The sequence below is a fragment of the Cornus florida genome, unplaced genomic scaffold, assembly GCF_030987335.1.
Source record: "Cornus florida cultivar Cherokee Brave unplaced genomic scaffold, ASM3098733v1 CherokeeBrave_3.0.0_Hap2_Chr03, whole genome shotgun sequence".
NCBI lineage: Eukaryota > Viridiplantae > Streptophyta > Magnoliopsida > Cornales > Cornaceae > Cornus > Cornus florida.
The window spans coordinates 28,038,534-28,056,573 of record NW_026775573.1 but is presented as its reverse complement, the minus strand read 5'-3'; the positions used below and the strand labels follow the sequence as shown (position 1 = coordinate 28,056,573).

General features: G+C 32.3%; 1 protein-coding gene across 1 annotated transcript; it reads left to right on the top strand.

Moving 5' to 3' along the window:
* Nucleotides 1–4,474: 4,474 nt before the first annotated feature.
* LOC132300078 (mitotic checkpoint protein BUB3.2) lies at nt 4,475–12,866 on the top strand. Its single transcript, XM_059797010.1, has 9 exons — nt 4,475–4,840; nt 4,915–5,045; nt 7,462–7,544; nt 10,232–10,498; nt 10,929–11,004; nt 11,421–11,501; nt 12,174–12,252; nt 12,337–12,437; nt 12,529–12,866. Exons 1-9 carry the CDS (start codon nt 4,724–4,726, stop codon nt 12,614–12,616), a joined length of 1,023 nt encoding a protein of 340 aa, XP_059652993.1. The 5' UTR covers nt 4,475–4,723; the 3' UTR covers nt 12,617–12,866.
* The last annotated feature ends 5,174 nt before the right edge of the window (nt 12,867–18,040 follow it).

Here is an 18,040-nt window from a genome sequence, read left to right as displayed (position 1 = left end):
ATCTTTCACCCAAATGATTATGCAAAAGCTTTAGTAGTAGGCTGTTGGCCTATATATCAAATTCCGAATGTTAGCTAAAATGGTAATAACCTAGTGGAATATAAATATTACCACAATTTTCAAAAGCACAGGTTCAGCATGTCTTACATGAGAATGTGTTTTTGGGATAAAGACTCCTGAGATGAATGCGAATGTAAACATTTATAGCCAACCATACAACAAAATTAATCACGAATTATAAGAACAAACCCTACTTTGTATGGAATCTCCATGACAAATCTACCATCGTTTGAAACACAAGGTATGGTGCTCTGCCGAAAGAAGGTGACCTGCATTAAAAATGTATTCATAGGTGAGCTACCCCAAAATCAAGAACTAAATAAAAAAAAACAAAGAAATATATGTGTGTGTGCGCGTGTGTATCTTACTGGATCAGCTTCAAGGCCAAAATATTTATGACTTTCAAAAAAACTTATGTCATCATCAGTAAATGGGTTAGTCATTATGTACAAATATATCGGCACCAAACCAGCTGAACCTGCATATAACCCAATAATTAAGAATATGATAGCAGATTTAATGAGGTATGAACTCTCAGAAACTGCAAGATGAAGCTCACCATCATTTACAGACTGAGCTGCTAATTTTTGAACACACAAAATTCGCTCAGCTTGAAGTTGAAGCAACGACTTATGGGATGGAAGGCCAATAAATTATAAGGATTTTATATAATTCAAAAGGGTAATTCAAGCTTTCCAAATTACAAGTAATTCAAGCTTTTAAAACAAGCTATTTTATCTACATTAGATACAAAAGGGTAATACAATAATTTGATTACAAACAATAATATTATGTTTTCTTTTCTTTTCTCTCCTATTTATCCAAACATGAATATAAATTATAACTATCATTTCCTTTTTTTTCTTTTCTCTCCTAATCCTTTCTTTTATTTTCTCTCTTGTGTATCCAAACGAAGAGCCATCAGGTTTGATCAGAGAGTTATTTCGATTTGAAGTTTGTTTTTGGATGTGTTTGGATTTTAATTAAATGCAAAAAAGGAATGGTTATATTGGATAAAAGTTTTTTAAGTTTACTTCTACGAATGCAAGAATCTACACATTTGTTGTTTAGTCAAATCATGATATTATTAATTTGGAAGTAAAAATTCTGAGTCCATATTATGTGTGACACCATGATCAAGTTATAAAATTTTTAGTAACTCTACATAAATCATAGTTGTTGCAATTAAATCGATGCTTCTTTTCCTTCTTTCTTGCTAAGTACTTGCAATTTATTTAATGAAATATTATCAAATAAGCCTTTGAGTATGATTAACAGCAAAATGAAAGAGAAAAAACAAAATGTAAAATAGCAAACTGCTGAAACCAGATAATCCCCCTTTTTAAATTTTTAGCAATGAGTTTTGGCAAACCCTTAATACACTATGACACGCTGTCGTAGATATAAAGAGATTTATGGAATTCTTGTGAGGAGACCCTAAGAGGTTGAGTTGAAGCTTTATTGATTTTTGGTGATAATTTAACTTGTGGCTTTTGTTTTAAAAACACATTTGAAAACATTTTGGTTGTATGCGTGTTATTAAGATTATAGCGTTATTTGGTTGTTTTCTATATATTATGATTTGAATTTTATGTAGGAAGGCATGCAGGAAGTGTTGTCTTGGAAATCATATCCTAAGCTCGTAGATTTTACAATCACGGTACACGTAATCCATCTAATTATTCTTGGTTTTTTATTTTTATTTTATCTTGCTCTATTTGATTTATTTTTTATAATAATATTGAATAATGCACATCGTAGAGGCACACAATTATTTGTTAGTGATAATAGATTTATTGTTATTTGTTAATTATCTTATGTACATTGCATAAGCGCACAATTATTTGTTGGTAATGATAGATTTATAATTTTTAGTTAGTTGTCTTGTAAACAATGTTCAAACACACAAGTATATTGTTGTGTGTTAAGTTCTGGTTAATTGTATTGCTTGTAAAAATTGAAAACACTACATGTGAATCTATCTTATATGGTTACCGTCTGTCTCATTTTAATGAAAATTTCACACTCATAAGTTTTTTGCACGTGTGAAACCTTATGTATAAAAGAGCTCGCGTTTGAAAGTTCGCCTAAGACCTACCAAAATGTTGAAAATCTCACGGCCACCTCTGGATTCAACCAAACACATTAGAGTCTGACTCGAAGATGTTGGACATGTTCAACCAATATGAATGCATACAGAGCTAAGGTTAAGTTGTTGGTAATTAATTAATGCAAATAAACAAAATGAATAAATAAATAGACATAAAAATGACTAAAAAATTATTTAAGAAAAAAAAAAAAAGGGGTCTAATTACAATGATTTCTCTTAGGTTTGGAAAATATTTTGAAAAATCAATCTGACCTTCCTTGTAGAGTTGGAATCTTACAGGGAAATAAGAGAGTTTTTGAATATAACTTCTTCAAATGAATAAACAAACAGACACTCATTTTCTTATAGGCAAATAAGAGAGTTTTCGAGAGAGCAAGGAAAAAACAAAGAAAGTGGAAAAAATAATACGAATTTGTGCATTCGTACAATTTAAAGAGGAATGCTAGCAGTGACTGTCGCTGGCACTTCCTCCTTAAAGAGAACAGTTTTACACAGAGTGAAATTAATACAAAACGCAAACAAAATGCAAGAGCGGGAAAAACACAGTAATTCATTATTTTTTTATAACTTTATTAAGTACTAAAATAAATTAAGGGTAAATTTGTCATTTTACACCCATCATTCAGAGCAGCTCCAACGGCCCATAATTTAATTCTGAGCCGTTTTTTTGTTATTAAACTGCTCCAATAGCATCGCCAAAAATTGAGCCTCATTCGTGGTGGAATACTGTGACCCTCTTAGCTAGCCACGGGCATGCCATGTGGGCCCGCCTCAGTTTTGTTTTAATTTTATAATTCTGGCCAATGTTTTAGTCCAGAACACCGTTTCCAATGACATGTTTGCCTGAAAAAAAAAAAAGAAAAGCTAAAAAAGAGATTTTTGGCTTCTTTTGGTCTTTTTTTTTTTTTTTTTTTCCTAAAAAAAATTTAACCAAAGAACTGTTAAGGCACTATTTGTGTCAAGTTTAAAAAAATGGAGAAAAGTGTTTTTTTATTTATTTATTTACTTTTTAAAATATTCCGACTAATATTATAGCTGTTTTAGGCACTTTTTAAAATTCATGTCGTATTGTATTGTTTTTTTATGTTTATAATTCATAATAAATATTATATTGTATAAATTTTTTATATGATATAACCGTTTTAAAAATATAGCCGTTAGGAAAAAGTTAAAAAATAAAATTTATTAAAAATTTAAAAAATATTAATATTTTTGGAGAGCGAAAATGCAACATTGGAGTACATCCGATAGCTAAAATTTGGAGACTCTAAAATGCTGACGTGACTATGGAAAATACTGACGTGGTTATTGAAAAAAGCTGATGTAGCAAATTCGGATAGCTCATTGGAGATGCTCTCACATATTTAGCCAGCGAGGTTTTAACTAAATCTATCTTGATTGTGAGGAGAAAAGTGCATATTTGGCTTGAAGAAATCTGAGGGCTCTTCAGAAAGGAGGAGAATCTGGAGATAAAAGGTCAAAATCCTAATTTAACGTTATAAACAAGATCATGTAGAGAGGTTGAAGAGAGAGAAGATGGATGCTGTACCGTTACAATGTTATAAACGATACAAGATCATGTAGAGAGGTTGAAGAGAGAGAAGATGGATGCTGTACCGTTACAATGTTATAAACGATACGAGGGTTAGTGTTAATTTTTAAGCGGCGAAAGTGTTCTCCGTGTTTTCTTTTAGAGTCCCTCAACAGTTCTGAAAATTCTAAAAACAACCTTAAGTTGTTCTCTAAAATCCAACACTATGAAAACTCAGTTTTTATAAAAACTGTTTTTCAAAAATAGGCTTAAGTAGGATTGAAATACCTGTTTTCTGTTTTTTGTAACTCCCAAAACATAAAACTGTTTTGGGAGTTTCATTCCAAGCCGGGCCATATCCATCCAGTTCAACGTGATAATTTGATTGATTATATGAGATTTAAATTTTACAATTTTATTATAAATATGTTCGATAACTTGATTTGTTAAGAGATGTATTTTTTGTTATAAATTTTAAATATAAATTATTAAAAGTAAGAGAAAAAGGAGAGCAGATAAATAAAAAAATTGACAAGAGAACAAAATAATAAAGATATTTGATTCATAATTAAGTAAAAACAATAAAAAGTGAGAAAAAAAAATCTATAGAGATAAAAAGTAATTAAAAATTATAATAAACATTAAAATTAAGAATTTTTGTCTGATAGCAACTATTTTTACTATTTTTTTTTTTTTTTAGAAAAGGAAAAAGAAAAAGAAAAATATTGCTGTCTTCATGTCTTTCTCTCCCTACATATTACACACACGTATGAATTGTATATGACCTAAAAAATGGCCCTCATTTGAATTTAAATTCCCATCTGAAGAAGAAGTTTGTATTACAGTCCGCCATTTCTACCTCTACCAAACACTCCATTTCACTGACCGCCATATTTCAAAACATCCTCAGTGTGTCTCTCTCTCACACACGAACAGCTTCTCTCTTCTCTGGCTGAAACCCTAATAGCCACGAACTCTCCCCCAATCTCTACAGTTTCGGTTCACACCACATCGATAACGTCATGGCCACAGTGCCACAGATCGCCGGACGTGAGCTATCGAATCCGCCGTCGGACGGAATATCGAACCTTCGCTTCTCCAATCACAGTGATCACCTCCTCGTTTCCTCTTGGGACAAGGTATTATTTGTTGGTTTTACTCGTTCTATATCTTAATTCATTTGAAATTCACTGCGATTTTGTGATTTTGTCAGGGTGTTCGTTTGTACGATGCGGGTGCTAATCTATTGAGAGGTGAGTTCATGCATGGCGGTCCTGTCTTGGATTGTTGCTTTCATGACGATTCTTCTGGTTTCAGTGCCTGTGCGGATACTACTGTGAGGAGGTAAGAGCAATTTGCGCCCTATTTAACCCCTTTAAGCAATATTTGGATTTTTCTTTATATAACCCCCCTTTTCCCCTAAGGTCATTCACACAGTTGGATTATACATAATTATCTCTCTCTCTATATATATTTCCTGAGAAACATCTTTTCAGTCTTTTATTTTGCATTACTTGATCCTCCAAATTGAACACTACCAACTGATTTTTAACTGTCCGAAGGTGCTACTGTAGGTTTTTTTTTTTTTTTTTGTCAACATGCTTGATGTGGTATGTTAATGGTCTTCAGTTCCATGTGTTTTTGTAGAAGGGACAAATCGAACCACTTTTGTGTGTGTGTGTGTGTGTGTTTGTTTTTGTTCCCCCACCACTTTGCCCATGTGGGACTCGAAACCACAACTTTCCACTTTGGGAGGTAGAGGAGTTGCTAAGCAGCTAGATTTCATTTTTTTTTTTTTTTTTTCTTCTTTTCTTTTTCTTTTGTAATTAGTCTTTTAAAACCCAGCAACCTAAGCCAAAATATAGCCTATGCATGTTGCGAAGCTGGGTATGGAGAATATCAATAACCTGGGATGCAGTTTTAATTAGGCACTCATGATGCTGTTTTTGGTGGCCCATGGTAAATTGGTAATGCTGTGGATATTTCTTGTATCTGTTTTACTACATGTTTTTTTCTCGTACTTCTAATCTGCTAGGAGATATTTCTTGGTAATGCTGTAGATATTTCTTGAAAGAATTGAGGATCTGTTGGAAAGCAACATTGGTTTATGGCATTCCTATGTAACATGCAGAAAAATTATTTCCCTCTTAATGTCCTTGTATAACCACGAGCCTATTGGCCAAACGTGAATAAGTTCCTGTACAATGTGGTAACTGCTGCAAACCTTTAGTTTTTTTTTTTTTTTAATTTTTTATGACATGCAATAGGTATTTATTTTCACAAAATGATGAAAATGTAATGATTTTGTTTGTTAAATTGCAATTTATGTCATTTTTTTATTTTTGGTGATATCCAAACATTTTATGCCTTTCTTTGACAACTTCCAAATCCATATGTTATGGTTTGTTGACCTGCTTCATGTGCGAGTTTGTCAGTTTGATTAGCTTATGATCATGGTAATACGTATGCGGAAAAGCATTGAGTATCTTTTATAAAAGCTTCATTGTTTTTGTAACTTTGCGTGGAAAAAGTACTCTTAATTTGGTAGTTTCTGTAGTAGTGTTAGGCCTCACATTTGGGATTTACATAAATGTGATGTTCCTGATTAGGTACTCAAATTTTTTTGAAGTATAAAATCACTCATGTGAGAAAATAGTTTTATTTTCATTTGGAATGCGTGATGATTCGTATTTTTGACCCAGTTTGTGTGATTTTGTTCTATATAGTATATATATGCCTAGGATTGGGCTAATGCCAATGAGTCCGTGACCCATTTCACAGGTACTAATGCATATCCTTAAATTTGTAGCCTTCTTAATAGTGGTTTCACATTTTTTATGTTAAATATAATATTCACTCATGCCACAGGGAGGAATTTACATTTTAATTATTAGATTCTACTACTTAAAACCAAATTTTTTTTTTTCGAACCTAAGATTGAATGGTTTGGGTCAATAATTGTAGGAACATATCTGCAATGTCCTACACCACGTTGTCTCTCATTGTATGTACGCCTAAATGGAAAAGCATGTATTTCTGCTGACAAACTACTTGATTTTCTCTCTGTTTGATCTTAACTTGTTTCATCATGGAATTCACTAAAACATAAGCTTGAGTTGATGGTGCTTCACATTTTGGGGAGCTGTTATGATCTTGTTAACTGTAGGTTCTCTAGATGAAAGTTCATATGATTGCAAATTTGGAATTGCATCTCCTCAACAATGGTCATAACTTTTCCTCAATTTGATTTGTTTGTTCCATTTTTTTCTTTTCTTTTCTCCCTTTACGAGTCCCCCCCCCGCCCCAAAAAAAAAAAAATCCCTTTATGCGTTCATTATACTTTGATGTTCCAATATGTGGGGATTTATTGAATTAAAAGTTGTAAGCGTCAGTAGTTCATTAAAGTACTTGGGGAAAGTAGTATGCCCGGTAGTGTTCCCAGGATGACATTTCATATTTTGCTTAAGAACGTTCCAGTTTTGGATACATGATTCTTATTTACTCAGTCTAGCTGTGCTTCTTTTCATCCTAGTTGATACCAACCCCCCCCCCCCCCCCCCCCTCTTTTTTCTCTCTCTCACTCAAGGAATGAGTATCAACTGAATTATTTTTTTTTCAGTAGACGCTACTGATTTTGATTTATGCAAGATGATAATTGCTTCCATCTATGTTTTCCTGTCTTTATAGCTAATGTCAATAAATATATTCACAGTTATTATTTCATCATGCTCAATTGCACTTGGCGGTGTTTATGTTTCAGGCTCGTTTTTAGCCTAGGCAAGGAAGATATTTTGGGAAGGCACGATGCACCAGTGCGCTGTATTGAATACTCATATGCAACAGGTTGGATTTTGCAGTCCTTGCTTTCTGATTCTTCTGGTAACTTATTTCTTGTTTATGCTGCTCTGAAATGACTATGAGGAGCTAGTGCTCCTGCTGAATAACTAAGCACATTATCTTGTTCGCATCAATGTTGAGCGTTTGTGGGAGCAATTGTTGCTCTCTAAATTTTGAAACATTTCAACGGTAGACTAACTAAAAAGGAACACATATATAAACAATGTTATATACACAAGTATGCAGTAGTCCATGGCACATGTTTTTCACTTGTGCAAAAGTGTACTATTAGTAATCGGTTTTATGGTACTGTCAATGAAGAGAGGAGCTTCTCTATCTAGAATTTAAGAGGGAGAAATTCACGTGTCTTACGTTTTTCATCATTTTCTTTCCATCCTTCGTCCTCATCATTTCCTAATATTTAAGTCCTTCTTAGCTGTGATGGCTTGGTTGAGGTTTTGATTAGGATTGATCTCTCTTTTAAGTCCTCCTTTGGTATTGTCTTCCCATTGCTTGATTGAGATTTGGAGTGGGCTTCCCCACTTGGTCTTCCTCTTCTTGATTCTCTTTCGACTATTTATTTGTGATTTAGACATTTTTTTTTTTGCCTATTCTTCATGTCAGATAAATTATAGGCTGCTGGAGGTTCAATTGTAGTGCTTGGTCTTAGGTCTGGCTCCACTAACATCTCTTTGTGCTCTCTCATTAGTTTGGAGCTTGATGTTGGAATCAATTGCTTTCTGGCGCCTGTTTGTGCCATGGATCATAGTTGCAAAGATCTAGACTTCTTGGAGTTTCTCATCATTTTTTTTGTGGGGGCTTCAATGATCGTGAGTTTTATTCTCCTGGTTTCTTTGGTCAACTTCCTATGGAAGTTCCTGGTTTGATCTTCTTTCTCTTTTGGGCTTGTGTTTAGTGACAAGGGAGTCAAGGGCGTGGTAGATGTGATGAATTTATGAAGTACGGAATCTAGAGTTTTCTTGACTTGGAGTGGACGACCTTCGGTTGTGATTTGAAATTTTGAAGATCAATTGGAATTTCTGAATGCTGCATATCCGAGATGCAAAATTCATATGTTCTAGCTATGGTGGCAAGAGAGACTGGGGACAAGGAATGAAGATTTGCATGTTGTGGAGGCGCGTCGGCCTTTGAGAGAGCTTGCTGTGACATGCATCAGTGTTTTGAAAATGTTGACCATTGGTGAGCCAGTAATCTTGTGGTAATTGTGAATATGTGTGTCCAAAAGTTTTACTGACTGTTGACACATGGTCGTAGATGGAAGTTTGAGTTTTAAATTTGGTTGGGTGGGCTTTCCTTGCCTTGTTTGCAGGTGTCCCGCTTTTCACGCGAAGTAACCCAGTTTAGTGTTTTGATATTAACAATTATTAGACCAAATATATTGTTTAATATAAAAGGTATGATGTCCTTCAAACTATTACTAGATTGTATTTTAGATGGAATCAGGTGGAACTAGAACCTCCGTATGACTCATCTAGATACTGCTGAGGTTTTTTCCTGTCTGGTTTGCACCGTTATCTGTAGTGGAATAAATAAGAAGGCCTATATCAAACTAATAGTCTGGAAAATTTTGTGGAAGAAATTTTACGATTGTTCATCTATTGCCTTCATTTGTTTTGCATGCATTCTTTAGTTTTTAACTGTACTCTCCCCATTTATCATAGACTTCAAAATTTTAAGTGATTGTCCTAGGTTGCAGTTTCCTTGTTTCTGCATTTCTGGTGTTATAAATGTAATTTATGCAGAAGTTTATGATTTGGATGTGAAGTTTCTTCCTTGACATACCTTTAACTTAAGTGTTTTAAGAACTGCTGATGAGCACTTCTAGCTTTTGCTTGAGTAATTCGTTTTTATTTATGGTTCAAACCTGTTGTTGATTACTTCTATGCTGAGAAAACTGGCTCTTGTTCATGTAGCTAGATATATTGTACTATTAATCCGAAGATATTGATTCATGAAACATGTTATATCCAACAATGGGGTTGTTTGATCCTTTTATGTATGTTATTAAACACTAAGCATGTATGATGAAATAAGACTTGCATTTTGTATCAATCCAGTATAACTGTATTGATTTTGAAAAGGATTTATGAATGTATTGCTTGTCTGGATTATATTCGTGGTACATACGGCTATTTTCCATATTGATTTGTGAGTTATCCATGGAATAAACCAAAAAATAAAACTTATTAATAGAAAATAATCAGCGATTCTAACACTTGAAAAGAATCTCTTAGATGGACATTTCAGGGAAACATCTGTTGTCAAGAGAGGAAACTAGTTTTGTCACTAGTTATGATGGAAGATCCTCTAATTATTTATGGTTTTGAGACACTTTCACCCTATGTTTAACTTTGTGCTGGACATTGTTGTATGCTGTTTCTCTTTGAATAACGTGGAATTATGATCCTATGTCAGTGTACACTATTATATTATCTCAATCCTATTTTTTCAATTAAACAGATCATTCATGATGCTACTTTTAATAGCAGTGCCACTTGATGTCACGTGCGTAGAATTTCTTAGACGTGTTGATGTTTGTTCTATTTAAACAAATTCAGCTAATAGCAGTGCCACTTGATGTCACGTGCGTAGAATTTCTCAGACGTGTTGATGTTTGTTCTATTTAAACAAATTCAGCTAATAACACATTTATCATCTCATTGTGATTTTAGGACAAGCGATCACTGGTAGTTGGGATAAAACCCTGAAGTGTTGGGACCCTAGAGGCACAAGTGGGCAGGAGAGGACTCTCATTGGAACATTTGTGCAACCAGAGCGAGTCTATTCTCTCTCTCTTGTCGGCAATCGTATAGTAGTTGCAACTGCAGGAAGGCATGTAAATGTCTATGATTTGCGGAATATGTCTCAACCTGAGCAACGAAGGGAATCTTCATTGAAATATCAAACCAGATGCGTACGATGTTATCCCAATGGAACAGGTATCGATCAAGCTCTTTTCTTTTTCTTTTTCTTTTTTGTCACAGTAAGAAATATTTCAAATTTGTAGTCAAATCACTCTTTGGTGTCTTCTACTAAAATTGCAGTTTCTCTTCCATACTTCTCAGAAAAAAGGAAGAAAAAATATAAATTTTGGAATTTCTTAACAAAGATTGAAATTGTCAGATCTCTTTCCTCCTAGTCTCATTCATGTTTTGTGCTAAAGATTCCTGCTTAATGATAAAGATGTAATATGGTTCTAATGGAGAAAGAAAGAGGACAGGTTCTGCAGTAGTTCTGTTTGTCTGGAAGAAAAAATCTCTTTAACACATTCCGAAGCATCGAGCTAATATTAGATGATTTTGTCTATTCAATGCATTCTCGCCTCTTCATTTTTATTTTTTTATTCTTTTTACTATTTGTTCTGTGCAGGTTATGCTCTTAGTTCTGTTGAAGGTCGGGTCGCAATGGAATTTTTTGATCCGTCTGAGACTGGTCAATCCAAAAAGTATGTATTACTTTGCACCATGGATGAGCACAAAGTGATTTTATTTTATTTTTTCCCTTCTTATTCATTGCTTTTAAGAGGCCTCATTCCAAATTCTCTTTTATTAGGTTTTCCTTTAATTTTGCTGGATACATGTACTGTAGTAACTAGTACCACATTTAGCTTGCTGTGTGCTCCTGTCATTAACTGAAAAAGAGCAATTATAATTCTTTTACCAGTGTAATAAAAGCAGCACTCTTCTGTCAGTGATCTGATTGAATTGAATTCGACTAGATGATTGGGGAGAAAAATCTCTCTTGTTAGAGCACTATAGCATGAACGTAAAGGAATGCATAAATGCATTATTAAACAGCAACCTTTTTTTTTTTTTTTTTTTTCTTTCAATTTTTTCACTAGATGGTTTTGAGTTTGTACAGGTATGCATTTAAGTGTCATCGGAAATCGGAAGCTGGAAGGGACATTGTCTATCCTGTAAATGCCATTGCATTTCACCCTATGTAAGTTCTCAAAATTCTTGTCTTAGAAGTGGGAATTTAGGGTCAAACATTAATTTATTGTTTAGTGTGTCTTTCTTGGATCAGATTTGATTAATTTATTGCATCTCACCCTATGCAAGTTCTCAAAATTCTCGTCTTAGTGGGAATTTAGGGTCAAACATTAATTTATTGTTTAGTGCCAAAGCCCTTATTGAGGGGTTTATCTTTATGACAAAAGTATTTGCCTAAAGTAAAAAGTTTTTTCATAAATTAGATGATGAGCAGCACTCGATACACCCACCCACCATTCTTAATGCAATGATGTGTATGTGAAAGACAATACGAATTTGATTCTGCCCTTGCACTGAGTTAATACAACTAAACTAACTTTTAAAAATACTAATCAAAGCTTAAATAAAAATACAGTGTCCACTTTCTGAACGGAATTTGCCAACCCAAGTCTCATCTAACATTTTATTATTATAAGCACATTTGGATTAGTGTCCTTGTTATGGTTCTTGAGGAATATAGTTCATTATTAGTTGAAATGGTTGAGTTAATTTTGTACTTGCTCAATTGAGTAACAATTTGATGTTTTTCTTTTTTTTCTTTTCTTTTTAAGCAACATGATTGCGGCGGTTTCTTTTCATGCTACTTTTACTATTGTTGAGTACTTACAAATCCAGTCTGCAGCTATGGTACATTTGCAACGGGGGGTTGCGATGGTTATGTGAACATGTGGGATGGGAACAATAAGAAGAGGTTGTATCAGGTAAATATATCCAAAAATGATTTTGATAGCTTATATTTCTTGTCGTTACTTGCACAATTTACTGATTACCCCCACAACCTGCAGTATTCAAAGTACCCAACAAGCATTGCGGCCTTATCATTCAGCAGAGATGGACAACTGCTGGCCGTGGCATCCAGTTATACATTCGAAGAGGGAGATAAAAGGTTAGAATGGTCCTCTCTCTAGCTATATATATATATATATTTATCCCCGTCTCTCTGTGTCCGATTAACTTGTTGCCTGTTCATTTTGCAGTCACGAGCCAGATGCTATCTTTGTTCGCAGTGTAAATGAAGTTGAAGTGAAACCAAAGCCAAAAGTGTACTCTAATCCTACTACGTAAACTAAAACTGCAGATAACTCTGTTTTTGTATGTGGCAATATCCTAAAATCTACGTAAGTGCGACAAATGATCAGTTATTACGTTGTAGGTGTAGGTAACCTTTTTCACCGTACCATGTTTATATGTGCTATTCTTGGAGCCCTTGTTAAATCCTCAAGTGGCCGAAGATAATAGCATTGATGAGATTTATTAAATCGACTCTCTATGTGCGTCATCCATGGATGACAATTGCATTTTCTTTGTAGTCGAATTTATTTTCGGTTAAAAAATTATTATGATGTAAATCCAATCTGATGGTACTTACCAGTCTAGATTCAGGAACTATTTAGTATTAGAATAACTTGAAATATGAAGTTGATAGGGGTTGAAGGTTATAATAGCTTGTCTGCTTGTTGTCTTTACAACTCTGGTAGAAGATAGAACTGTCCTAGAAAGATGGCCTTAATCTCTGTTTGGTTGGTTGAATAAGGAGAGACTGACAGGGGAACTGAGGAAGGAAATGATTATTTCATAAATACTTTTGATGGACAAGGAGGGAAATATCCATTTCCTTCCTCATTTTCGATTCCCTCCTACCAAGCCATTAAGAGGAAATAAGGGTTTTGTTCTATTATTTTTGGTAGTTAGACATGCAATTCACACACACAAACACACTGTTCTAAGGCTAAGGGGAATTGGCACTAAACTTTTCATGTGAAAGGAGGAGATAAAACTTCGAGTTTAAAGTTGAATGTAAGGTATTTGTTTTATTAGTAGATTGATGAGGTAAGAGTTTGTGGTATCATCAAGGAAAGAGGACTCTGGGACGCCGATACCATATACCAATTTTCTATGTTAAAGATTTGAGAGAGAGGTAGAGAGGAGTCTTCTTGGGACCTTTTGCCCGCGTTCGGTTCAAACTCCTTCCCTTCTTTTTGAGGATGAGAAATTTATACCACTGGTATTCAATACCACTTGGATACAGTTTTTGGTGTTTTTTTGTTTTTGTTTTGTGTTTTTGGAATGTTAAAGCAAACACACACATCCTATATGCTCACGCCTGGACTCAATCCCTTCCTCTCCTCTTTGAGGATTAGAGAAGTTATACCTCTAGACCAAAGGCTTTTAGTGTTTCCATCAAGTTTCATCATGTCATGTGAATTCATTTGAAAAAAATAAATAAATGAGCTAGATGCGTCTCTGAATGGGGTTCAAGTGTTGTGGGCCCATCAACTTATTCTCTTTGGTCCTTCTTCATTTCAGCTTATGGGCTGGCCCGGAGATGCCACATGCTCATATGGCCCGACAAGTTTTTCCCAATCTTCTTTTGCCACGTGGCAGCTTCGTTTTGTAGGTTAACACCTAATTATAGGATATATATCTCCACTTTATTTAATTATTTTTGGTAAATGGATATATATCCACTTACCTACTAGATAAGTTGTATTGCAGTTAGGTCTTGGCTTTTTTCTAGCCATGAACTGGCTGCTAAAGTAAGCCAGACAAGTCGAAGTTCATAAAAAGTCTAGTGCAATTTCTCCCATCAGTTTTCACAAACTCTGTTTGGTGGCCAAGAATGTGGAATGAGCAAAAAAGAAAATTTGGCATTGCTTTCACGGAGGGAAAGAAAATTGGAGTAAGCTACATTGCAATTAGAATAATGGAAAGGTAAGTGTCATTGTGGAAGGCATGACTTCAATAACTTCACTTTCACCTTTTTTTCTACCCTACAATGCCAAGAATTGAACTCTTCATACTTGTACAAAATTTTGAGGCCACAACTTTTTAGAGGTACAAAAACATTTCCAATTCTTCAAATTTTTTTTTTTTTTTTTTTTTTTTCAGTTAATCAGTTTGGTGAAAGCTTCGGAAATCATGTGATTAGTCATATGTTAAAGTTGAATTTTGATTAAATTATAAGTTGAAAGTCAAAAGTCAAAAGACATGAAATTCCAATGGACTTTTTCTATATTAAATTAGCTTGGTTTCACATTGTATGGCAGAGAAGGAAAAACAGTGAATGCGCTATGCATATTTTATTTAAAAGAATTATACAACTAACTGGCGCTCTATCGCTCCGCGCGCGAATTGGCTTTTTGAGAGCGAATTCGCCAAAAATTCACGCTCTCATGTTTTTGAATTTGCAAATTCATAATTTTGAATTCGCGAATTCAATTTAAGAATTCGCCTATTTTTAAAGTTTAATTCGATGAATTATGTAAGGTAAAATCGCGTATTTTGTTCAAGAATTCGACTACTTTCGACAATAAATTTACGAATTTAGTGTGAATCTTGAGAAATTTTGATTTTACCCCTAACTTAAATAGACCAAATAAGGTTAATTATGTCAAAAAGTAATTAATTTAATTTAATTAAGTAAACTATGTCCTTTATAGATAAAAATCAAATAATATAAGTTATATAATAATATACTTCATATTTAATAATACTTACGTAACTTATCTTCATTAGATAATATTTACGTAATTTACTTTCATTAACTTTTGGGTTTGGAAGTTTGGATATTTCATGTCTATTTTAAAGTTTAGCAGTAGATTCTTTTGCTTTGAAACATTGCTATTTCAAAGACAATGATTGTCATCTTGAGAGCTTAAAACAGGTTAAATGTATAAAAGATAATACTTTTGAACATTTCTTTTTCTGTTATGCCCTATTCACTGTTATATTTTTATTTTTATAAAGCAGCTTGTTTGATTGTCATATTTGTTAATTTATGCATTTTTATAAAGTAGGTTATATTGGTTGTACATATTTGATTCACTATTCTGTATTTTTATTTGCATGAAATTTATTTAAAACATATTTTATTATTATAAATTAATATTTTATATATTTATAATGTGGCGCTCTAGCGACGCTCCCGCTCTACGTGACTTAGTATACAAGAGCTTTAAATTACCTAAAGACAAATAAAAAAAGTAAGGTAAAATAAAAGTGGTGCAAAATCTCAATTACAAATTACTATCTCAAAAAGAATAGGAATGTTAGATGGACATTGGGGGTAATAAAGTGAAAAGTCTTGTCATAAAATTTGAAGTAAAAATATGGGATTAATTATATATATTTATATATATCAAAAATGCATATGAACTAATTAGTATAATATGAAAAGTCTTGTCATAAAATTTGAAGTAAAAATATGGGATTAATTATATATTTATATATATCAAAAATGCATATGAACTAATTAGTATAATATTAGTTCCCATAGGATTACTAATAACTAACAAGTAATAACTCCAATGCTTATAACATGCTAATTCGTCAATTTAGGTGCGTTTAAAAGGTCACATCTGTGTCAGTCAAAGGATAGCGCATTACGTGTAGTAATCGTCTTTACAAAGTAAGATCATCACGACCATCTAAGTGGCACGTATCCAACTGCGAACCTAATTTCTCCGGCACTATAAATAAAACTCATTTATAATAAGATGAGGTCCTACACCAACACACCTACTTTTCCTACGTCTATATGACCCTAAACCATCTGTACTTAGCTTTACATTCTTGTGTAATCTAAGCTTGCAATTTTATCTTCATGGTGTAATTTGTAATCTTAGATTTACATTACTTGATTTCAAGGTGTAGCTTATAGTTCATCACTTAGGTTTACAATCGAAGCTTGTAACATGTAATCAATCAATGGTTTAACTAGTGAATCCTGTAACTTGTAACTATAAAAATCAGGAATATTTGCTTGGTACTAAAAAATTACAAGTGTACCCCAAGGTATTAGGGAACTCTTGGAGTCAAAAAAAGAGTTAAAACAGATATTACTAGACCACTGTTCTTATTCCTAACATAAATTAATTATTTACTAAAAGAATGTATAGAAGCTAATTATTATATCTAAACTCTTTTGTTGAAATAAATAAGAGTATGACAACGCAAAATAGTAAATAATATACCAGAAAGAAAACAAATATGTGATAAGTTATTCATTAAAATTGTAAATTTATATATACTTATTAAAAGTACAAAGAATTTCAATATATTAATTTATTTAATAATATAGTAGTAAGAAATTATAATAATAATAATATACGGAGTAGTAATAAGAAATATTGAAATTCAATAAAAGAAAATCTAATTAGAGAAAGAAACATATAATACTAAAAACCTTATTTATTTAATTCAATAAAAGAAAATCTAATTTGAGAAGAAAATGCTAATACTATAGTAGTAGGAAATATTGAAATTCAATAAATGAAAATCTAATTAGTGAAGAAAATGTATAATATTAAAAAACTTATTTAATAATATAGTAGTAGGAAATACTACTAATAATAATATAGTAGTAGGAAATCTAATTAGAGAATGAAGTATATAATACAAAAAAAAACTGAAATGCTGAAATTCAACAAAAAGAAATCTAATTAGAGAAAAAAAAATATTAAAAAATTATTTATATAGTTTAGTAAAAATAAATCTAATTAGAGGATGAATACTAATAATAATAATATAGTTGTAGGAAATACTAAAAATTAATTTAAAATAAATCTAATTAGAGAAGGAAATATATATTTTATTGCAATAAATACATAACTATAATTTTAGATCAAAATATATCAATAATTGAATTTAGTATATTAGTACATTAATTTATTTAATAACAACAATTCTATATCATAATATAAGAGTAGGAAACACTGAAATCAATAAAAGAAATCTAATTAGAACTACTGATATTCAATAAAAGGCTAATTTGAGAAATAAATATATAATATTAAAAAAATTATTTATTTAATTCAATAAAATAAAATATAATTAGAGAATGAATTAGTAGCACAATATATTGAAATTGAATAAATGAAAATTTAATTAAAGAATGAAATATATAATATTAAAAAATTTATTTAATAATATAATAGTACGTATTACTAATAATATACACAAATTTGGAGTCACGTGCATCGTATCGTACATGTGTTTTACTAGTAAAAATTAAAAATTAGATTGATATCTATCTATGTAAAACATATATATGCACTCATAACTTGCTGAAATTATATCTGAATTTTTTAAATAATAAGTAATAATTCACCCTAACAAACTCTTTCAATATATATATATATATTAAGTTTTTTCAATTCAAATACATCATGCATTAGGGTTTTAAGATTACTTCCTTACTTCTGAACTTAATTAGCTAACCACTGAACTAGTCCCCTGATAACAACAGATATGGCCCAAACGCGAACTTCAAATCTTTTTGAAACAGATGCGTGTCAATTTAGAAGCTTTCGTTACTTTGATTGAATCTTTGCCAAACACGCAATATTATAATGTGGCAACTTATCACAGAAAAAAAAAATTATCACAGAAAATACACACCTGTGCACTCGTTTCAGATAAACCGACGATTTTTGTTTATCTTTTCTCAACACCCAATACATAACGACAAGTGTGGGCCATTTTCTTTTA